The 24,826-nt window shown below is 42.0% G+C and overlaps 1 protein-coding gene across 6 annotated transcripts in view; it reads left to right on the top strand.

Annotated features, from left to right (window-relative positions):
• The window catches only part of ZNF423 (zinc finger protein 423), a 375,707-nt gene that overhangs the window by 149,462 nt on the left and 201,419 nt on the right, over positions 1 to 24,826 (top strand). For 4 of the 6 annotated variants that reach the window (XM_075940237.1, XM_075940233.1, XM_075940232.1 and 1 more), the window contains one exon: positions 3,407 to 3,487. The exons of the other annotated variants lie outside the window; for them this stretch is intronic. In XM_075940237.1, coding sequence (XP_075796352.1) covers positions 3,407 to 3,487 — 81 coding nt within the window. The remainder of the gene's footprint in view (positions 1 to 3,406; positions 3,488 to 24,826) is intronic. 6 annotated transcript variants of the gene reach the window in all.

The following is a 24,826-nucleotide window of genomic DNA, read 5'->3' as shown; positions in this document are numbered from 1 at the left end:
TGCCGCGGGGCCCCGGGCAGCGAAATTTCGCGAGGCCCCCCCTTAGACACGGCGCATGCGTGGGGCCTCGGGAAGCGCGGGGCCCGGGGCAGTCGCCCCGCTCGCCCTGCCCTAAATCCGCCGCTGTTGTTGCCTACAGTAAATATTTTAGCAGGTATAATCAAAGATGTACAAAAGATATTAGGAAAGCATGCAGAGAGCATGTTCGTGAGACTAGAGGTCTTAGTTATTTAAAACTAATTAAAGAAAGTTCTTCACACAGCGTATAGTCAACCTGTGGAACTCCTTGCCAGAGGAGGCTGTGAAGACTAGGACTATAATAGAGTTTAAAGAGAAGCTAGAAAATTTCATGGAGGTTAGGTCCATAAAAGGCTATTAGCCAGGGGATAAAATGGTGTCCTTGGCCTCTGTTTGTCAGAGGCTGGAGAGGGATGGCAGGAGACAAATTGCTTGATCATTGTCTTCGGTCCACCCTCTCTGGGGCACCTGGTGCTGGCCACTGTTGGCAGATAGGATACTGGGCTAGATGGACCTTTGGTCTGACCCAGTACGGCCGTTCTTATGTTCTTATGTAGGTCTCCATCCTTCTTCTTCCAAGAATGCAATATTCAGCCTTTGCTATTTCCCACAAGGTGCATCTAAGATTTTTTGTGCAAGTTTTTCTGAGGGGAAAATGAGCATATTTTCAGCCACAGAGGGAGGGTTCCTCTCTCTTGCAGATCAGTCTCCAGACCCTTAACTATCTTCTTCTCAAGTGCAAATTCCTCTTGTAGCTTCACAGATACTCTTGTTTAGTCTTCCCTTTTTTCCTATGATACTTCATGGGACTCATGGTTGGTCTGTCTCTAAACCAGACCTTTAGGTCTCTTCCTGGCTCTCTTATGGCTATTTGGAGAAGTGAGTTCCATCTTCCACCCATTTCTGCCTGCTGGGAGGTATGGTGAGCTCTCTCTTGTGCTGCAGGTAGACAGGAGTACAATCTTAAATCAGTCTCAAGGGCTGGTTCCTCTGCTTCCTGCCCTGCCTCCTAGAATCGGCAATGGTTCTTGTTCTTCCAGTACACTGGGCCAAGGTTAGGGAGCAAAAGCCAAGGCCCCATCAAAAACCTAAGACAACCCACCTCAGTGTTACTACTCACAGGCTGATTGTCATGGTAGTAGTGATGCAAAGATTCTTTAATGTTCACTGAAGGATTGATAGTCTGTGAATGACATTGTTCATTCATACCTGACTGCTTAGCAGCAATAACTGAAAACTACGTAAACGTTGAAGACCACAACTTCCAAAAAGGAAGACAGAAGGCACACAGCTTGTACAGCCATTTGTATGTTCAAAATGAAGACAAGCAAATGTTTAATGATGTTGTGCATGTGTAAAGTCCTGGTAGAGAAGGCAGTCACGCACTAAGTGCAAAAGCAGCCACTTGACGGGCAGCATATTCCTTTATTCATAAAAATGGACTTTTAAAATGTGGCCCCAAATATATAAAAAGAAAATGACGTTAGTATCAATATGTTAAGTCCAATTTTAATTTATTTTAAAATGTACAATTTCATTAGTGAAAAAAATAAATTATATATTTTTGTGGACTTACCAGAAATTGTATATCAGACTCCAACTCCTGAATTTTGAATTGCAGTTAATATCATTCATTACTGCACTGTATTTATATGTGACACTGGTAAAAAGAGAAGACATTTTGGCATCAAAAGGCACCATATAAGGACAAATGGAATTGTTCCCGAGTAACTGTTCGTGGTTAATTCCATGTGTGGGCACTCTTATTCTGGAAGTTATGCAATTCTTCAGGTATAGTGACTGCACTTTGAATTTGTTTTCTACCTTAATCAGAAACAAATGTCAAGTGTAGACAAGCACAAAGTTGTTTGACAAAAATGTTTCATTTAAAGAATGGGGGAAAACAAATCTGTGCTAAGTTCAACAGAAAAATATCAGGGCAAAACATCTTTCAAGACAACATTATAAAATAGGATGTGTTTATTATCCTATAAAATAAGCCAAATGGTAGTGTCCTTTGGTATACTCCACTTTTTTTTATTTGTAGTGCTTGACATACAAGATTGTAATGTAGAGTCTAGTCTGCCTCTTGGCAAGTAAGGATTTCATATCTTAATCTGAAGCAATGGGTCCAGATCAATACAGGCAATATTTGTATAGATAATATTACAAGGGTGGTAATATAATATAACTAATGACTTCCTGTGGGATATGAAGTTAGAAAGACCTTGCAACTCCGGAATATCGCAAGATTAAACAAGATCACTCCAAAGAAAAGGAAAAACCATCTATTTCTCTGGAATCCCTTTGAAATTCATTACAGTACACTAAAGTTATAATACACTTTGAAAGCACTTTCTTTGACATGGAAGGAAGTAGCAAACAGCCATTTCCCCCCTTTGCCTTTTCATACACTTCAAGCTTGTTTCTTTCAGGACAAAGCATAATTGAAATGTAGACATGTCTTGTATAAATGTGTGGTTTTCTTTTTGATGACAATGACAAGTATCTGTTCTGTTTCTAACAGAATTAGGTGCCTTTTACACCTATTACTTATGCCTGAGGTCTGTGATTCTAGGTTATAGATTTGCAGTTTCTACAGGGATTCTGAAATGGGTTTACTAGGGGCAACTTCCAGAGAGGTGGGATCATGTTCCTTTTCTTCCTCCCTCCCCACCAATAAAAAATAAAAAATAAAGAATTCAGATCTTGGAAATGATACTGAAATCAATTAGAAGGCGATTCTAAAAGTGCATTCCAAAACGAATGCAACTGCTGGGCATTAAGTGTCACTCCCTCCATCCCCCCCTTACTTAGAGAGAACTAAATATTGATACCCACAATGGACTTGTAATTCCTTTATTAAAAACGAAATATTTTGACTATTTATGTTATGCTTTGTATTGTTGATAGTAATACAATTCAGATCTGGATTTACAAATCACCATGTCCCCTCTGGCCAGTAGCAAAAGCCACATGCATCAAGCAGCTATTCAGCGGTGTATCTTCATTTTTGGCCAACGCTGTTATTTCTTATGTGATGAAAAGTGGCTGAGAAGCCCCAAGCTTTGCTATGCATGCATGTGTGATTCTGTTTTTATTGTTTATCCACATGCATGGATTGCCTTTTCAGGGTTTAGCACTTTTCTCAGATGAAAAATACAGCTCCAGCTTCCCTTTATTTTTGTCTCCTTCACCCATATTCCCCTCTCACCTCCTCCTCCCTGGTCACTGTCCATTTGTAAATTTCTCTCTTTTTTTCAATTTCTCAACTGAATTTGGAATATTTTTTAGCACATTAGCACATCAATGAACTGGAGAGTAGTAAGTTATATTGGGGTCCTTGAGCATTTCATGAGGTCCTCTTCTGTTGTTGATAACTTTACAGGTTGTCTGTTTCAAACAGCAGCAGAGATATATATGGAAATTGCCAGCTTGGAAGCGGCTGATTTTTCTAAACTACTGTACGGTAGGAACTAGTTTATAATTTAAGTCTTGCAGTTGCTCCTTTAATGCCCTGTAACTTGTTCACTAGGCTTCCATTTTAAATGAGGCATTGTAACTGTTTCGTGCTAGTGTATAATTTTTCATTTTCTTGTATTCACCTGCTAAAGAGAATGGTAATTGCTTTTCAACTGTATATACAGGATGCTCACCCAACAGCCGCTATATGACAGCCTGTAAACCTTGTGACTACATCTCATGAATATAATTTGTATGTAGTACTTTGTATTTTGCACTTACAAAAACACACTTCTTACATATTTCCTACCCCCCTGTAAAATACACAATGGTTTGCTGCACCTGATTGGCATTTTAGAGGCTATTTTTCTTTTCTTTTTTAATATTTCTGAATTCCTCCCCTTCACAGAAGAAACTGAAATGCTGTTGTGTAAAAGGAGTATAGAAAGTTAATTACACACCTAGTTTATACAGCTGTGGCTCTAATGACCTACTGGCCCTAATTACTATGTTGTGATTCAGTCTGAGTGCTCTTTCCTTTGCCAAAACCCAGTTGCTTTCTGTTAACCTGGCTAGTGTTTTAAAGTAAAAGGTAACAGATTTCCTTTTTGCATATGTGTGGTGCCTAAATACATTTTTCTTGCTGTCCACAGGAGCATATTTAAATTGGCACCAGAAAAGCCCCGCTAACATTGCCAAACAGCATAGCAACAAACGTTTTCTCTTGGAGTACTCACTTCTCAGCATAAGGATGTGAAAGTGGGCACTGGGACAGTTAAATTTTTATTGTGATGTTGCTTGAAGGACTGTTAGCAGAGTCTTTTAATGTTGCAGGCAATAATACCTCCCCATGAAAGGTATAGGGCAGATAATAAAGTTTTGGGGCAGCCTCTGCTGTCCTTTTTGAGTAGGCATTTTGTATTTGTCCCTGTATTCCCTATGTGCATTCACTGGGATAAGAATACAAAATGACTTTTCACACTACCATTGTAGAAATGAAAGGAGCCTTATCTTCTGAGGTTCTGAGAAGTCAATGTTGAGGGCACTTTTACTTCTCACTTGAAGTGCCAAAGATATTCTTAGGCTGAGTTTGGGCTGGAATATCTGAGGGTTGAGCATAAATGATTTCTGTTACACAGATATTATTTAGGTGCCTGTGGTTGGTTTTCATTCAGATTTTGAAGAAATTCTTTTCAGGACTCCTTTAAAAAGAATATCAGTTTGTTACTCTCAGTGTACTACCAGCCCCCTCCAGCTGCCTGTTTAAATCCAGCAGTTCAGTTGAGCTTACTGTGAAATATATTTCTTGAGTTGTTGCTTAAGTCTATTCAAATTAGAGCTTGTAAGATTTTTCACTCATTCAGTGTGATGGTGGGGCATGTGGCATTGTTCAGTTTTACGGATTGGTGGGGTTTTCAGTGCATATGTATGTGCCCATATGAGACTGAAGGTTGTCCTAGTGCAGTATTTAATGAATTAGTAATGTTTATAAAAGCTGTGCAAAATATTATGATTCCTGATGGTGTTGCTTTCCAGTCCCAAGAACCTTCTGTAGCTGTTGGTAGGCATACCATACAATCTGCTGGGGCCATCTGTAGGACATAGATTCAAACTGAGAGCTAGTACATAGGAAAGGGTGTTAAGGGAGGATAATGCTAAAATGAGGCAGAAATTGTTTCTTCAGCATTTTCTGTAATGTTGCTTTTCTGGGTCTCTAGCAGTGGTGCTATTTTGACCATAAAAAGGGTGGGATGGTTACACATTTGAATTCAAAATTAGAAATGTTCACAGTGAAGGGCAAAATTGTAGGGCCACATGATAGGTCAAAGGCAGCAGAAATAATCACTTCTGCAGCAAAAACATGTGGTCAGTAAAGCAGAAGAGAACTCATATAAGAGGGCTTCATGCCCACGACCCAGTGCATTGCAGATGGGATCTCTGTGGTGGGTCTCTCTGGGTGAACATGCTGGGGTAGGGGAAAGATTGGGGGTACTGCTCTCACAAATAAAGAGTTTTGAAAACTGCATGGTTCCATGTAACCAAAACCCCATAAAGGAGTGGGAATAATGAGCCCCATCTACTACTGCCCTCCAACCCCTGTAGAGCCAGAAATAACAGGTGATGGCCTGGCTACTCAAACTCTTCTTGTCAATGATAATGTCCTTGCTACACTGGAATGTGTTGTAGCTCATTTTCAGACAAGCATAGTCCTTTTATTGTGTCTTTTTGTCACAAGACCCAATGGAGGCTAGTCTTTTGAGCTGGAAATAATGGCAGGATTTGTTAGCTTGATTATATGGAACTTTCAGTAAGGAGTTATTGAGTTATTAATATGAATGTATTGGTAAGTCTCTTTCCTCATGTCATGCTTCTGCAGTTGTGATCAGCAGAATTACTCAGACCAGAGCACTCTCGGTTTTAATGAAAGGGAACTACTGGTTGGGTGCTTTTTGTGAAGGCCCATTGAGTCTGGAAAGCGTTTCCCCACTGAAGCCTCGGCTAGAGCCCTGATCAGTTTACTTTATGAACATCCTGCTGGGTGCATCTTTTTCTCCAGAGCACCTTGGGAAAGTCTGGATGGATGATTGTGTAAGTGTTATGAAAGGCCTTTTGTGTATTAAGGTTTTTTTTTTCCCCTGTGGGAGACTTTTAAAGATTAATACTAGCTGGGGAGCTTTTGTTTTTATGGTCCGTTGTTTGCTTTGTCGATTGTTAATTGTATTATGGGAGGAGATGGCACCCTAAGCCTATGGTGCCCAGATAGCAGGTGTGAAAAGTCAGGCCCCTTTTTTCTCTCCAGGGGATGGGTCAGTAATAGTTGCGTACATAAGACAAAAGCCCCTAGCATTGGGACAATCCCAATACCCGGGTGTTTGGTCATCCTACCTCAGCCTGCACTGGGGGGACATAAGTATTTGGGAATAAGAGAAGGGGAGTGAGTTCCAGAGTCACTGATAGCAGCTGTGTCAGAGGATCTTTTGCAGAGAGTAGGGGATATCTTTCAAGTAGGCAAGGTCCAAACTGTTCAGTGATTTAAAAAAAACCACCTGATACTTTAAAGCTCAAGACAGAAAATAAGTCCATCAGGACTGTGTACAGACCACCATGTTTCCAGTGGGAAGCAACCTTTATCAAACAAAAGTAACATTATGCGCTAACTTAAGTTTTCAAGTGGTTTTAAAGTCTAATCTGTTAGCTCCGTGGAGAGCACATGGCATCTGCCTAATCTCAAATTGACAAAAACTGGATTACTATAGCAAGGTTCACATCCCAAAGCAAGGGCTATGCTTTTCTTGTCAAGAACTGATGAGAGAAAACAGCTTTGGGCATAGCTGCTCCCTGATAATGTAGGAGATCTGCTGTGATTTTACACAATCTTTAAAATGCAAATTGGAGTAAAGAGTGTACCCTCCCAACCAATGGAGCTAAGTAGAGTGCTTGCTATTTTTTCCTAATTTCTTTTCCCAGCCTCTTAACTGTTCCGCAGTCCTTTTTGGATGGAGCTTCAGGTAGATTGCCCTTATCCAACCTCCTCTTTCTGCCAGAGCGGTGCAATGAAATTGTGACATAGAACTCCATGCCTTCAGCATTCTGAAGGCATCTTATTCAATGTCTCCTAATGGTCTCAGATACTATTCTGACAGTGTGAATGACTAGACTGAATCATGTAATACTTCACATGAGAACTCTGAGGCAGCTGAGGAACTGCCAAATCTTAGAAAGAAAAAATTGGAACCTACTTGAGCAACTCCATCTATTCCTGATAGAGGCTGCAGATGTGTAAACAATAGCATGTAATATATGGTATTGAAGACGATAGAGCTAAAGATATCAGCCTGGTTACTTGATCTGCGTCCGTCACCAGGAAATCATCAGTCAATGTAGTTGGTGCAGTTTCTGTACTGAAACCAGGTTGAGTTCAAGCAGTCTGATCTGAGGGTTGCCTCAGTATAGAGTTTTCCTCCTGTTCCTCGCAAACAAAACAAAACAAAACAAACAACCCCCCCCCCTTCCCCGAGGTGTTATAAATAGAATGTGTTAATGGTAGGGTTGCCAGATGGTTTCAACAAAAATACCGGACACACTTGACATTACATCACAATCTACATTACATTTTATTTAGAAAATACCGGACGTTTATATTTTCTCATGTATATTTTCTCAATTTGTTTCCTGAACAGAAAGATCAAATAGTGGACTGTCTGGTTCAAAACTGGACACCTAGGAAACTTAGTTATTGGTTACTGCCAAGTTGACATTGCCTGTAAAAAAGTGATCAGATAAACTATATCTTCTTGATGGCTAACACCAGACTAGCAGTAAACACAAGCAAGTCTGTGTTAGCATGTGGGAAGTGACATGGCTATTGCCATCTCCCCTCTAGCCTGAGGTGGATGATACCTTCCTCTGTATGGGAGTACTGGAAGGTTCTCTCTGTCTTCACAGCAGGAGTCATAATTAAGTCTTCATCATGGACTAAGAAGAAAAGCAACTAGTAGTATATTTCATGCATTCATCACAGAGCAGTTCCATCATCAAAATTGCTAAGAAAAAATATTAACGTTTTCCAGGTTAGTGTCTTTCAGTGTAAAAAGTAGAAATGGTCAGAACATTTTGCAAGTTTTGAAATTTCAGTAAAATGGAGAGAAAATGTATGAATACTTGAAAACATTTATCTCCAGTTTTTTGAATAGCTATAGCAAAAACAGATACTCAGTAGTAGACGTGAATGCTTTTATTTTAGTCTCATTAAACTTGGCTTGTGTGCAGACACAGCTGGCATGTTGTTCACTCTGCTCCAGGCATGGGGAAGCCAGAATGCAGCCTCCCCCCAGTGCTGGCTGGCTTAAGGGAAACTAGCCAGCATGGCTTGGTCTTCTTCAGATTCCCAGCTTTTGGGTGGTTAGCTAGGACATCCTTTTTATTGACTTCTGAGTTTAAGGAACCTAGAGCTCAGCCTGCCCTTGATACTAGCCTTTAGGAGAAGCTGGCTGGTATGTTTGTTTGTTTTGTTTTGTTTTTTGCAAGCTGACAGACTACTCTTAACTTCACCCTTCCTTGAGAAAACCTCTGCTGCTTCCTGTCTTTTGGATGAGCTGTACAAGTATTGAGATCTCAGTGGGAATAGAATGAAGCAGACTGAGGAGGAGACTGAGCAAGACCTGGGTACTGCAATTTCATTTCTTACGTATGCCTCATAACAAATACCCCCTCCGTTTTCTCTGGACCTTTATTTTCTTCCACTGTTCCCTAACTGTTTTAGGGCATGTCTACATTACTCTCACTTTGGATTACGGAGGCATGAATAGTAGTGCACACCTAAATTCTGCACTGTTATTTCCCCATGTGGTTATTGTTGTGCATAGATCACAAGGTTCCTAGTCTGCTTAAATGTAATCCTTTTCAAATAGGATTACATTAATGCAGCACAGGAACCTTTAATCTGTGCCTGCAGTATCCACACGGGGGAGTTACAGTGCAGTACTTCAGCGCACACCACTGGGCACTGAAGTACTGTGGAGTAGTGTAGACAAGCCCTTTTCTCGTTACCTTTTTTGGTTGATTTTTTTTTTTTACCCCTTTGTCTCTTTTTTCCCCATTGAGCAACCTGGATTTTTTTTAACTTTTAAAACAACTATTTTTATGTTAGTCTAATATTGGTGGGAGGTGCTAGACTGATATTCCTGTAGACCCCAAGTTGTTCAATGGATCTTCAAACTTCTGTCTTTCTTCACATCTTGTTTGACCTTGTTTTTTCTAATAGTGATTTTTTCTGGTTCTCTCAGTGCTTTCCTTTTGTGCTGTCCTTGGCTGGTCTACCTGATCCCTCCCATTGTCTTTGTAATTCCAGCAGGGGTCTTTCTCTCTTTGAGACCCTCCTCCTTACTTTTCTTTTCTTAAGGCCATCATTTTCTCAGTTCTTGCTTACTGTAGCTTTCTCTTCTCTGGCCATCCTGTTATCACATGCCTCCTACCCAATCCACCTGAAACACAATTGCTTTACCCACTTGGTCTTCCTTGCCCAGCAGTCTGTTGACCTACTTAAATTCAAGCTTTTTGCTCTGGTCTTCAGAGCTCCTCATAGTCCTGTTCCTCCCAACCCTACACATTTGCTTTTGTCTCTTATTGTATTATCCCTTTCCCTTTCTCTGCCAGTGGTGTAGGCCTTCAATATTAATTTGTCATCTTCTCCCACGTTTATCTCTGAGCTTTCCTCCATGAGGAAGTCACAGATTGAAGTGTCATTGGAGGAGGTTTTGGAATTAATTGATACACTTAACAGTAACAAGTCACTGGGACCAGATAGCATTCACCCAAGACTTCTGAAAACTTCAAATGTGAAATTGAAGAACTATTAACTATGGTTGGTAACCTATCCTTTAAATCAGCTTCTGTACCCAATGACTGGAAGATAGCTAATGTAACACCAATATTTAAAAAGGGCCCTAGAGGCGATCCCGGCAATTACAGAGTCTAACGGCAAATTAGTTGAAACAATAGTAAAGAATAAAATTGTCAGGCACATAGAAGAACATAATTTGTTGGGCAGAAGTCAACATGGTTTCTGTAAAGGGAAATCACGTCTTACTAATCTATTAGAGTTCTTTGAAGGGGTCAACAAACATATGGACAAGGGGGATCCAGCAGATATAGTGTACTTAGATTTCCAAAAAGCCTTTGACAATGTCCCTCACCAGAGGCTCTTAATGTAAATTAAGTTGTCATGAGATAAGAGGGAAAATCCTTTCACGGACTGAGAACTGGTTAAAAGACAGGAAACAAAGGGTAGGAATAAATGGTAAATTTTCAGAATGGAGAGAGGTAACTAGTGGCATTCCCCAAAGGTCAGTCCTAGGACCAATCCTATTCAACATAATCATAAATGATCTGGAGAAAGGGGTAAACAGTGAGGTGGCAAAGTTTGCAAATGATACTAAACTGCTCAAGGTAGTTAAGACCAAAGCAGAGTGTGAAGAACTTCAAAAAGATCTCACCAAACTAAGTGACAGGGCAACAAAATGACAAATGAAATTTAATGTGGATAAATGTAAAGTAATGCACATTGGAAAAAATAACCACAACTATACATATAATATTGCCCTTATAAATCCATGGTACGCCCACATCTGGAATACTGCGTACAGATGTGGTCTCCTTATCTCAGAAAAGATATACTGGCATTAGAAAAGGTTCGGAGAAGGGCAACTAAAATGATTAGGGGTTTGGAACGGGTCCCGTATGAGGAGAGATTAAAGAGACTGGGACTTTTCAGCTTGGAAAAGAGGAGACTAAAGGAGGATATGATAGAGGTATATAAAATCATGAGTGGTGTGGAGAAAGTGAATAAGGAAAAGTTTTTTACGTGTTCCCATAATATAAGAACTAGGGGATACCAAATGAAACTAACGAGAAGCAGGTTTAAAATAAAGAAAAGAAATTCTTCACACAGCACATAGTCAATCTGTGTAACTCCTTGCCTGAGGAGGTTGTGAAGGCTAGGCCTCTATAAAAGGGTTTAAAAGAGAACTAGATAAATTCATGGAGGTTAAGTCCATAATTGGCTATTAGCAGGGTTCGCCGAGTGGCGGCGAGCCCTGCTCGCCAGCCGCGCGGTTCTGCATTCTGCGCATGTGCAGATCGTTCTGCGCATGCACAGATCACTCTGCACCAGCTCTTCCAGGGTGTAATTTTTTGTTGAGCTCTGGTTATTAGGCGTATGGGTAAGGAATGGTGTCCCAGCCTCTGTTTGTCAGATGATGGAGATGGATCACAGGAGAGAGATCGCTTGATCATTACCTGTTCAATTCACTCCCTTTGGGACACCTGGCATTGGCCACTGTCAGCAGACTGAGTACTGGGCTGGATGGACCTTTGGTTTGACCTAGTATGTCCATTCTTATGTTCTTATGATGTTGTGTATGCCTAGAGCATCTTCTTTGAATCTTAAATATGGTTGCCAACTTTTGATTGGATGGATTCCAGAAGGTTTCATCATATGACATGATCTTTAATTAAAGATTAATCTTCGGTTCCTGGAGAATCCAGAACAATTCTGGAGGGCTGATCACCCTAATCCTGAACTAATCCACAAGTTCCCCACCATCTCCTCTTTCAAATTTCATCCTTAAGACACTTTCAAGAAATCAGACAACAACTGGTGGCAAGATTATGGGCCGACTTTGCTGGCATGAAAGGAGTTAGAGATTTCTGATATTATTAATTTGTTTGTTTTTTAAAACATATTATGGAATGATTTGGAAACATCAAGTCACCGACAGAGCTAACCCAATAGATGTTATCACAGTTATGTTTACTCCTCCATCCTTTTTTTCCCCTTCTTTTTACATGTGCTGCGAGTGTCCCGTATTAAGTTAGATTTTGAGCTCCTTGCGGTAGGGATTGTCTCGCTTATAGGTATCTGAACGGCATCTACCACACTAAGGGTATGTCTACACTACAATGTTAATTCACGTTATCTTAATTAGAAATAGTTAATTCGAATTAAGCTCATTTGAATTAATGCGTCTACACACAAAATGCAGCTCGAATTAGCATTTTGCTAATTCGAAATACTGCATCCACACTGACTGGACACAGAATCGGATTTAAGGCCAGCCATAACCAGGTCAGGCAGGGCATCAGGTCAGGAGTGTCTGTGTGTGGCTGCTGCCAGACGCCTGTGCTTAAAGAGACACCTCCACCTGCCCCCTGAGCAGCCGGTTCTCAGGTGTCCCTGCTTGCTTGTCTGCCTTGATGAGGGACAGCAAAACATTTGTGTCTCTGCGTGCTCTGGTTGCCCTCATTCGGGACACCACAGCACTCTGCAACATGGAGCTGGAGCTGCCCCATGGCACTCTGTTGCTTCTCATGGACATGTTGCTGTGACCCTGGCAGCACTTTCTGCAGGCTGCCATCTGGGAGGTCCATCGTGGGGCTGTCAGTATCCAGGAGGCCCTGCAGCAGAGCTTCCACCCTGAGGAGCACTAAGAGCCTCCCTGGGGTGCCCCACTGGGGACTTGTGCCTCATTCCTCCCTCACGTCCTTCCACTTACCCCTTCCTAACCTCCCTTCCTGATGTCAAGTAAAAACACATTTCTTGCCAAAAACAAACTCTCATTATTGACTGAAACTGGGTTGGGAATGAGGGTGAGAGAGGGGAGGGGGAAACCTGGGAGGAGGGAGCTGGAAGGGGGAGGAGAAGGGGAGGAGAAGCTCAGGGTTGGGAGTCTTGCCGGACCAACTTGATTTTCATGCAAACCTGCTCCTGGGTTCACATGTGGCCTTTGGTGGCCAGGATGGCAGCTTTCCTGCCATAACTGGCTGCGTTCCTCTGTCTAGTGCGGAGATCATGGACGTTGGGGGCATCCCTCCAAACCTGAGTATGGTCCACCCTGATCTCTGCCCTGGACCAGGAAGGCACTCACCTTCTCCGGGCCCTGTCAGGCTCCTGTGAGCTGGCAGACTGCTCCTGGGGAGTGGTGGAGGGCTGGCTGCCAGCGGCTTGCTGGCTCATGTTTTGGGGCCACTGGGTCGGAGCAGTGACTGCAGGCTCTGGGCCGGCAGGCTTGGAGCTGGCACAGGCACTGTGGCCAGAGTCTGTCCCTTTAAGGGCTGTGGGGGAGGGAGAAGAGTTTTCCTGGTTTGGCCCAGAGTGGCCACCAGTGGAAACTGGGAAGGCTGGAGGCCAGCTAATTTGGACTAAGTGTTTACACAGCGCTTATTCTGAATTAGCTAATTCGAGTTTGGGATTAGTTCCCGTAGAATGAGGTTTACCAAACTCGAATTAAGCGCCCTGCTATTTCAAATTTAATTCGAATTTAATTCAAAATAGTGGTTTGCTTGTGTAGACACTATGGAATTAATTCAGAATAACGGCTTTTATTCCGAATTAACTTTGCAGTGTAGACATACCCTAAGATTTTGACTCTGATCCTGATTGGAAATGGAAGCCAGAAGAAATGAAGATGTAACTTATGTACTATCCTAAAGAAAAATATTGCTTGTGTTTTCTGGCCAACAGTTTAAACTCCACAAATGCCCACATCAGAAAAATGTAGGGAGTATAAAACAATTAATTTTGTGTAGAACAGTTATTTCATATTGTTAACTGCTGCATTGAAAATGACATGATTACTTTGGGGGAGAGGCATCAATCAAGAAGGAAAATGAAGACAGCCAGGCTGACCAGCAAGTTGGGGGAGTGTATTGGCAAGCCCTGCAGTAGTTGAGAAAATTGCAGTTTGGCTCTGAAGAATGCTGACTGGTTTGACAGTTGTTGCTGCAGTAATTGGTTGTGCATATCTGTATCATAAAGTGATTGGCAGCAGGTTCAGTTCTCAGAGTGCTTGACCCCTCTGAGAATGGGCTAGGTGGGAAATGGAAGCAGATTAGTGAATGTGCCCCCTTTGAGGTAGCAACACTCCTCTCCCCCTAACCAGGCTCATTGATGAGCAGCCTGCCACTGTAACCAACTGTGTTTTGCTGTCATTGTGGACACCTGTAGTTTAACGAACCCAGTATATGTATGCAGGGAAAACTGGTGAATTAACACATTAGTGTCTGGACTTCTGGATTTTACTGTGTTAAGGAAGATACCCACAAATGTTTTGAATTAATTCACTTTTGTACATATTTGATGATTTTGGAGGACGGTAGCCTAATCAAAATTTCAGTGAAAAATAAGTTGTTAAAAGAGACATGAAATTAAAAAGGAGGGTTTAACTTTTGTCCTGAGGGCGATAAAACTGCACCACACAGCTGAAAATCAATCTGACCTTCACCCACGTGATGCTGTTGTCTCAGTCTGTCTTTCATTTCCTTTGGTTGAGTGAAGGCCATGGCATTCAGCAGGGAGAAAAGGCAGAGGGAGGAGGGGAGAATTCTGTTTTCACTGCAGAGGCTGGGGTGCTTGCTTATGTTGACTCTAGGAAAGACAGTTGCTGTAAAACTTTGGTCTTTCATATTTTTTAATATTCTTTTTTTGCCCGTAGTGGATGAGAATCATGTTAAAGTAAAGATTTTATATTGGAAGAAAGGACAGGCACCCTAAAAAAGTGTAATAGAAAACATTTTGGTTTTTATTAAACTTGGAATTAGTTAACATTTTATATTGAAAGCTTTATGTGAAAACAGGAAACCTGAATGTTCATTAAAAAAATAAATTTGTATTCAAAGGAGAAATGTCTAAAGAATGAATATTTACTTAGATGTGTAGATATTTATATATAAACCAACATGTTCACAGAATTTCAAGTCCAAGTGGGTACAACTTTATTGATTTTTCAGAATACAGGGACAGGCTTATGTAGGCAGTATTATTTAATGAAAAGAATTACACCATGCTGGATCTTTTGAATATCTGAAGATCCCTTTTTTCCACAGCAGCCTCAGACTCATGTTATGTACAGACAAAGTCACACCTTATTTTTTTAAAAATGTAGTAGAACATCTGGCAAGTTGAACAATGCATGGGCAGAGTTGACCATACAAGCACATCTTGATATTTTACCGCATCTAGAAAGAGGTTTACACCACAATCCATGACCATTCTTCCAAACCTCAATGCCTGTCCCCTAACTCTGATGGCTTAGCTTAAAAGGGTCCCAGATCAATCTGAGCTTTCTTTTGTAAAGCAAATGTTTTCTGTTTGATGTTGTACAAAACCAAAACTCTAAATTCCTAAATTTTGCCTATCCCAAACTGCAGTTTTTTTTCTCAACCAGTTTTGGCCTTTTCTTACAATAAATGATTGTCTTCTGTTTTTATTTTACATATGTTACTTCCAGTAACACAGACAGTTGGGGGTTTCTGCTATTTTCCTTGTTGTGCAAATGTTGCCTATTTTAGGAAGGTCTGTAAGAAATGCCAAGTTCTTTTTAAAAAGATACAGCCACAGATTGGATTTAGCTGTAAAGATTAATCCTTGCTTTGCAAAGGTTGAGTTGAACACATTTTTCATTTATCTGTTTGAGAAGACAAAGATTAATTGTTGACTAACTTTTTTATGTAAGCATGTTTTGTCTTCACATGTGCCAGCAATCATTGGTATAATCTGATGCTATTATTTTACAGATTATTAAAATAGAGCAGCACATTTGTAATACACTTAGATTTTCTCTTGGCAGGTTTGCTGTTAAAGTCTGTGTGATCTGCCAAAATGTTATTTGCATAAATGTAGACTTTAACAGGTTATCATTCTGATTAACACTATTAACTGCTCAACTGCTGTACAAATTGGCTTCCAATAATGTTACAGGGTAGCTATCTCTTTCAATGTCATTCTATTTGCTGTCTCACTAGGCATAATAGCGTGAGCTAAAGGGAAAGCAAGAAGGTCAAAGATCTTTTTTGTTTACTCTTTTTGCGCATTAAAAGTTCTATTATGTATTATATTGGTTGTAGTTTCCAGTCTGTTGCCTACATTGCCCACTGATGAGGAGTTTATGAAGCTAAGTAGATCTTTTGTGTTGTAACAACCAAGCTATGTTTGTTGTCTGTGCCAGGTCAGGTTGCTTCAGCTATAGATCTTGCTTACTCAGGATCAGGAACTGTATTTAACAAGTGTTCCTCACAATCAGAGCTTATGAAACAAGAGGGTTAGTAGGAATATCCAGGAGGAAGGTGACAAAGAAAACACTCACATCCCCTGCCCTTCCTTTTGTGGTGATATGTGAAGCTAGGTGGGTTTTTTGGTGTGTGAGGGGGCATGTATGTCAGTATTTCTGTGCATGTCACAGCTACTGATCTGGGCTGCTCTGCAAACCAGGATAAAGATGAAACACACATGTTCTATGCATACACACTTCTTCCTCTACCTTAGAAAGCAGGTGAAGTGTGTGGCTGTGTCTAGACTGGCATGATTTTGGAATCATGATTTTGGAAAAACTTTCCCATTAAAAGTATTTCTGCAAAAGAGCATTTAGATTGGCACGGATGCTTTTGCGCAAAAGCATCCGTGCCCACTATAGACGCGCTTTTGCGCAAGAAAGCTCCGATGGCCATTTTAGCCATCGGGCTTTCTTGCGCAAAAAATTAAGGTGCCTGTCTACACTGGCCCTCTTGCACAAGTATTCTTGCGCAAGAGTGCTTATCCCTGAGCAGGAGCATCAAAGTATTTGCGCAAGAAGCACTGATTTTGTACATTACAGTGCTCTTGCGCAAATTCAAGCGGCCGGTGTAGACAGCTGGCAAGTTTTTGCGCAAAAGCACCTGTGTGTTGGGGAAGGGGCACATATGGCTACATGAGCACTCACTGACTGGCTTTTACTCACTCCTTAATTCTGATTAGTGTCTCCTAACCACTCTGTTGTGTTTACCAAAGCAGCAACAGTCAAGGTGTTTGTCCTGATGCTGGGAGGGCAGTCAGTCTCCTCAAGAGACCTCAGTACTGCTTCTTGACCAGCATTTAAGGGAGGGAAAAAGGCAGACTATGGATGTTCCCTCCTCCTTGTTCCTAGCATTGTGCTCTTTGGTTGTTTTTTCTTTCCAGCAGCTGGAAGGCCCCCCCCCTCCTTTTATTCCCCCCAGCTTGTGTGCTATAAAAACATGGGGAGAACTTTAAATAGGATTTTTGAAAAATATTAGATAGAAGTAGACATCATTTGCATCTGAATTAGTTGCCATTGAAATAAACACAGCAGTTCATACCTCAGAGCTATTGTTTCAGGCTCTCTGTAAATTCAAGCAGATGTATCTTGTTTCTCATTTTGAAAATTTAATTTGCCACCATAAAAGCTAGAGAATTTTTTAAAGAAATTGAAAGCTGATGCTAAACCAGCTTAGATGCCTGTCTGCATGTCACAATTGGAATGTCAATGTGTAGTCAACTAAATGATTAACCAATAAACCTGGCTTTATTGGTTAATCTTGTTGACTATAGCATTCCCTCCTCTTTGCAGCCTCTGATACAGAGGCAGCAAGTTGGGGGTGGGGGGGGGGGAAGAGAAGCAGAAGCTGGCTTTGAGCAGGCTCCCCATGAGTACCAGATCTGCCTCCCCCACCCCTGCACTACTGCCTCTGATAGAGAGGCAGCTGCACAGAAGGGTGAGGGGGGCAGGCTGGAGCTGATATGTGCGGGAAGCTTGTTTTCAGGTGGACTCTTTGTGCATGCCAGCTCCGTGGACCTGCCTGCCCCTTCTGTCAGGGGAAAGGGGCAGGTGGAAGCCAGTACTGGGCAGAGATGGCTTAAAAGCTCTGCTGTGCTTCCTGCCCCCCCCCTCGCCCCCATGCTGCTGCATCTATGAGAGGACTTGATGAGGACAGAGTCTGGTCTGTGGCAGCAGCCCCTCTCCATGGGGCGCTCAGCCTCCTTGTGGAAAAGGGCAGCTGCCTCTGTAATTTGATAATTGTGTAACTCTGTGATGGATAGGAGGAGTGCTGGCCCGCACCCAGTGATTAAGGGGTTAAACTCAGTTAGCTAGCAAGGGTGTTGGCAGGTAGCCAGAACAACCAATGGGAATACAGTGCTGAAATTTGAATTGTATAAAATACCTTGCCTGCTTTCTTTGTGTGGTGAAGTTATGCCAGGAGATGAGAGATACCGAATGATTTAAACCCAGCAGGACTACCATGTCTCCAAGGAATTCAGAGCATGGAAGTGGAGTGAACCAGGAAGGATTATGAGTAAATAAAGGGAAAAAAGTATATCTAGTCATGATCAGGGTATTTTTCTTTATTTTTGTGGTTTGGTTTGAATTGCTCTCTGTGAATCTATTCCTCCCATCCCCCATTCACTATCTAAGAGTTGTTCCCAGATATTTTTCTGTGTTTTCATTTGTTTTACTTACTTGATTGCTAGGTGTTACAGAGCAACTATGCGTTATCAAGAATATCTTCTGTTTTGTTAATAAAAATCACCTTTTTAAGGTGATGATTTGATTCTTGAGTCCTGGGAAGGAATGGTGGTCTCCGTGTGCGTGTCTGTCTGCCTAGACCAGGCATGTCCAAAGTCCGGCCCGCGGGCCAATTGCGGCCCGTGTTACGATTTAATACGGCCCCCGCTTCCTCCCCCTCTCCTGGCTCCCCGGCGCTCTTTTGAACTGGCGCGCCCAGCGTGCCGCTTCCGGCCGCGCCGCCACCGCCCGTGGCCTCCGCGGTCCTAGAGCCTGCCCTGTAGGGCACGTCCGCAGCCCCGCTCCCCCACTCGGCTGCGGGTTCGCCCTGCCCCCGGGCCGCCGTGAGGCCGGCGTGCCCTGCGCTCTCCGCCCGCCTCCGACCCTGCGGGCCCTCCGCCTTGGGGCTGAAAGTGCGGGGACGGCCCTCACGCATGTTCACTTCTTCAAATCTGGCCCTCTTTGAAAAAAGTTTGGACACCCCTGACCTAGACTGAGCGGTCAGCTACCAGAAACTGCAGTTTGTTTTCCTCTTCTCTTGTTTTTCATGCTTTCTTGTGGTAAAAGAACTTTGGGTACCCCTGGGGGGAATTTAAGTGTTCCCCCTGGGTTTTTAGGATAAATCACTTGATGGTGGCAGCTACCCCTCAAAGTCAGTAAATCTGTGACTGGGGAATTTTTGTAAGCAGAGTCTTTAGAGGCAAGGTATTTTTAAGGTCTCGTGAGGACCCCCACCTTCTGCACTCAGAGAGTCCTGACAAACCCCATGAAATCTTAGCTGTTACATGACTATTATATAATCCCTGGGGTGAGGCTGGCAGCCAGTGCGCTCCCGGCCTCACTCCGGGGGAGCCCCCTGCCACTCTGCGCTACTGCCTCTGTATCAGAGGCAGCAGAGCGGGGCGGCAGGCAGCCTGTCTTCACGAGGAACAGGTTTTTAAACAGGCTGTCCTGGCAGACCGGCTCCCGCCTGCCACCCCGCGCTGTTGCCGCTGATATGGTGCTCTTCTGCATTCACTGCTCAGGCAACTAATTTCTAACAAGTGCCCATTCTGAGAAAGGAGGATCTCTGGGTAAAGCTGTATAGATATGGAGGCAGCAGTGCGGCGTAGCAGGAGGCTCGGCGAGAGTGGGGCCAGAAGCACACTGGCTGTGAGCCCCGCCCCTGGGGACTATAGAATAGTTGTGTAACTGCTAAGATTTTATGGGGTTTGTCAGGACTGATCCCCATTCTGGCATTCTGAGTGCAGAAGGTGCACTCCCTCAAGAGACCTTAAAAATACCTCTCCATCCAGCCCTGTTTGCTCACTCCCCTATAACTACACCATAGCTCGGAAAGACTGCCATAATCAAGGCTGAAACCTTTCCCAGTGTCCTTGAGTTCTGCATACATTCAGAACCATGCTGTTGCACATCATCCTCTCCATTATCCTGCACCATGGCATCCTAGCTTTCATACTTTGCAGCTTGAATCCCACTGTCCTCTCAGTCTTTTGCACAAGGAGCTTTGCAGATATCTGTAAGCTGTCTTGCTTTGCAGTATGGCCCCGGTAGGCTCAAAAACATCTGCAGGCAGAGTCATTCCAGCTTTTAAGTCTTTGGAGGATATTTAGATGTAGTGTCTAAAGATTTATCCCAGAGTGCCTCTTAGAGTTTTGTATTATCATCCCACTGCAAAAGTCCTCAAGAGAGAGAAATGGTCAAGAGTACTTAGAAACATATGTTATAGGTTCTTATAAGCACTGTAGTATCACTAAATGCAATAAGAATGCAGATGCACATAATGTGTCTTGGGGTCCTACAGAATGTAGGTATTATCTTTGATTCAGATCTATACAGCTTTACCCGGAGATCCTCCTTTCTCAGAATGGGCACTTTTTAGAAATTAGTTGCTTGGACAGTGAATACAGAAGAGCATCTGACACTGTTATCTTGACTGTATATTGTGAGACTGTGTCTTGGCTAGGACATGGGTGGCAAGACCTAGCAGTCAGAGGCTGCAGTCATGAGACAAGAGTCAAGAGCTGGCTAGAAGGATACTGGAAAATGAAAAGCAGGAGATAAACTGGAGATCAGTACTAAAGATGGGAAAGATTCCAGAGGACTGGAAAAGGGCTAATATAGTGCCCATATATATAAAGGGAAATAAGGATAAGCCAGGGAATTACAAACTTGTCCTCTTAACTTCAGTACCTGGAAAGATAAAAGAGCAAATAATTAAGCAATAATAGCACTGATTTATCAAGAATATATCATGTCAAATCAACCAAATAGCTTTCTTTGGAAGGGCAACACACCTTGTGGATGGGGGGGAAGGATATGGTAAATATGGAATATCTTGACTTCAAGGCTTTTGATACTGTTTTACATGACCATTTCATGAACAAGCAAGGGAAATAAGATGGAGCTACTATAAGGCAGGTGCATTACTGGTTGGAAAAGTGTTTCCTGAGAGCAGTTATCAGTGCTTCACGGTCAAGCTGGAAGGACATATTGAGTGGGGTTGTGCAGGGTCCAGTTCAATTATATATTCTTCAGTGATTTAGATACCAAGTTGGTGGACAATACCGAGCTGTGAGGGTTGCAAGTGGTTTGGATGATAGGATTGAAATTCAAAACGATCCGGATAAACTGGAGAAATAGTCTTAAAGTAACTAGGATGAAATTCAGTAAGGACAAATGCAAAGTACTCCACTTAGGAAGGAACACAATCAGTTGCTGGAAGGGATCTGGCATGCGAGTGTCATATGCATCAGAAGCTAAATGTGAGTTAACAGTGTGATACTGTTGGAAAAAAAAGCAAGTAGAATGCTGGGATGTATTACCAGGAGTGTTGTAAGTAGAAATGAGAAGTAATTCTTCTGTTCTGCTCTGTGCTGATAAGGCCTCAACTGGAGTATTGTGTCCAGTTCTAGGTTCCATATTTCAAGAAAGATGTGAACAAAGGTTGTTAAAAAGAGTAGTGAGAGAAATTATTCTCCTTCACCTCTAAGGATAGGATAAGATGCAACGGGTTTAAATTGCAGCAAGAGTAATTTAGGTTGGACTTCTAAGAAAAGCTTCCTAACTGTCAGGGCAGTTAAGCACTTAAATAAATTGTCTAGGGAGGTATTGGAATCTCCATCATTGAAGATTTTTAAGAGCAGGTTAGACAAACACCTGTCAGAGATGGTCTAGATAATACTTAATTCTGCCATTAGTGCAGGAGATTGCATTAGAAGATCTCTCAAGCTCCCTTCAAGTCTTATAATTCAGTGGTTCTGTCAGTCACGAACCAGTCAGTGTCAGGCTGGGTCAGGATACCAGAGGGTCAGAGCCACATGTCAGGATGCCAGGAGTTAGGTAGAGTTGGGATGGCAGGAGATCAAGCAGGAAGCACATGACATACAGTTCACAGCAGGGTGGAAGCCTAGTTGTTCCTGTTTCTGCTGCTCACTTAAGTAGGGCTAGAGGGCTGATCATGTGCATTTGGACTCTACCATTTGGATTTCAGAGGCTGAGCCTCATTCTGGGGCTGGGTTTTCTGGGTCCCAGGTAAGCAGTTGTCAGCAGTTGTGGAGAGCTGGAATGTGGCCAGTCCCATGAACCCTGTGGACTGGGATTAAAGAGCTATGGTCTCCTGAATGACAGTCTGCAAAAAGTTTGGAGAGAGAGGGAAAAATGGTACAGAGGCTTTAAGAATAAATGAGTCACCTCTGTCCCAGATTAAAGCTTGACAGAGAATGGTGGCTTGTTATTGCTCTGTGAGTTGGAGAGAGGAGATGAGATTGGGGACAGTTTTCATAAATTCATGACAAGGTTGAATGCAAGGGTAAAAATTCCCCTGCTACTTTAGCCAGTAATGGACCCAATATAACCCTTTAGGAGCCTTTTGAGAAAAACCTTCTTGTGAGAGGAGCAGTCTCAGTGCTTTTTATCTTTGCATTACCAGGTGATAGGATGGGGCTATCAAACAGAACATGTTCTGATAGAGTAGCTACAGTATCGCAGGCCTGTGGGTATGCCATATCAATTGTGTATTTTTATAAGATGAATTTTAATTGCTATTAATGAAAACCCTCCTGCCTGGTATTGTACATTTGAAGAATTTCTTGAGGAAGAGAAAAATTAGAAGTGGTTTTTCTAGTTTATAGGAAATGAGAAAAATTAAGTACATATCATTGGTCCCTATTTCCCAGAATGGCTATATTTTGTGAGACTGGGAAGCTTTAGATGTCTACTGTGTGGAGGGGGTCTGAAGAAATAGGAATAGAAGAAAGGACACTAAGGAACTGTTAGCGCATGTCAGTATGGTATGGACAGTTAGCATTTGGCAGGCTAGTATAGGGTAGATTCACACCCCAGCTTGTCACAAACTAGATGTTTGTGTAGACATACCCTCACAAATACTTATCTGGTCCAGCTACTGCCTTTCCACCTCATTTATTCTGGGGCTAGACACATTCCAAAATTCACCATGGTAGACATTAGGTACGTTGTGATTCTCTCCCCACAGTGCCTCCTAGGGCATCTTTAGGTTCAGCATGGGAGAACAGCATTTTCTTATTTTGTTACTACTAAACAGGTGTGTGGGATGAATATCTGCATATATTAATGGAGATTATTGAGGAGGTGGGTCAACATGTCTGCACCCTAATAATACAAGTTGGGTGGGAAGGCCCTACAACCTACATGTTGCATTTGTGTGCATGTATTGTGTATGAGAGGGAGGCACAGAACCCTGGGCCTCTTCCTCTTTGGAAGATAACTAAAAGGACAGGGTCCCTTCTGTGTCATTCAGTAGCTTCAACCACAGTATAAATCTATAAAACTAAAATTTCATTTGGTTTTGACTAATCCCAGATAAAATGTAATGGTTGCAGCTTTCAGTTTTGCAGATTCATTAAAATCCTACATTCAAAGCAAAATACATGGTGGTGAATCTGACGTGAGCTAAAACTAACCTCCTTGCTTCTTCCAGTGTAACTATACTGCTGACCTTCACACAGCTCCGTTCTCTAGCACCTATTGTGAACATGAATGTAGTTCTCAAAGCTGTTCTGAACCTCTCAGGGTGTGTCTAGACTACAGGGATTTTTTTTTTTTAAAGTGGCCTTTTTTCAAAAAAAACTTCCCTTGTGTCTAGACTGCTGCTGTGTTCTTTCGAAAGTAAATCAAAAGAACGTGGCAGTTTTTTTGATCTCAGAAAACCTCGTTTTATGAGGAAGAATGCCTTTTTTTGAAAGTGCTCTTTCGAAAAAAGCCGCTATGTAATGTAAAGTGCGCTTTTTCGAAAGAGCATCCAGACTGCCTACGTGCTCTCTTTCGAAAAAGCGGCCTGCTTTTTCAAAAGTCCTTGTAGTCTAGATGCTCTTTTTCAAAAGGCTTGCAGTCTAGCTGTAGCCTCACTGGAAACATCTCTCTTTGAGATAGTTAAGCATTTTCTGATGTTTAAGCTTCTGTATCTGTTGGCTGTTTGTTCTGTATAGAACAGTGAGTCATACTTGGCTAAAGCAGAAAATATGTTTCTTAGAAAACCTTTCAGAAAAGCTATGGCTGCTCTTCCTCTGGAAATGCTTGAAGTGTCTGTGGTGAAATCTGTGTGACAATTATCTCTTCTGTGTTTCTAAGAATTATTAGATAAGAGTAGTGGATAATCTGTATTCCGTTTTTTTGTACAAGGCTCTTGCAATTGTACTTGCTCCTAATACTTAATGGAATGGTGTTTCTTAGATATTTCTAAAAATCTGGGCTGATAGATAAGGGAGTTTGGGCAGAGTATCATAGGAACCATTCTAGCAAAGGCCTTGCTATATTTTTATTCTTACTAGTGTTGTGTAATTCATCGGGGTCCTGATTTTCAGAAATGCTGTGTCCAGAACTCAAGCAAAAGTCACTTGGAACTGTGAATGTGCCATACTTCTGAAAATGAGCTCCAAAGTATTTTATTTGCTCAGAAAGAAATCCAGTTAGTTAAACCCAAGGTCAAGATTTCCAGTGGGATTTGTGCATGCACAGCCAAAGTGAAAATCCAGTGCCTAAATATGTGTTTGAAAGCCTAATTTTAGGCTACTGTTCTTGAAAAATGTGGCCCAAATATTCACAGCCATAATATATACATGGGAGATCATATAGTTTTCACTATTTGAAGTCTCCTTTTAGGTTGGATTCTTACCTAAGCACCTTGTTTCACAAGATGTTTCTCATTTCATAGCAGTACTGGTAAGAAAACGTGCTAATATTTGTGACCCTTCGCATCTTATTTGGATAAATAGCTCTTATTGACCTTTTGTAACATTCCAACATTATCTTAAATGTTTGAAAGATACAGACAGAAATAGGTATCAAGAAACACAAGACTTTACTCCATTCTGGTTTGATCAAATGATTTTTGGGGGAAGAATTAAAGGGCAGTTCATGATTAGAACAACACAAATATATGAGAAAATAGAAGTGGAACCTCTCTAGTCTGACAATCTCTGGTCTGGCAACATCTGTGGTCCGGCATGATTTTATTTAGCTGGATGTCTACTTAA

The sequence above is a fragment of the Pelodiscus sinensis genome, chromosome 12 (genome assembly GCF_049634645.1).
Source record: "Pelodiscus sinensis isolate JC-2024 chromosome 12, ASM4963464v1, whole genome shotgun sequence".
NCBI lineage: Eukaryota > Metazoa > Chordata > Testudines > Trionychidae > Pelodiscus > Pelodiscus sinensis.
This window is presented reverse-complemented; position numbering and strand designations above follow the sequence as displayed.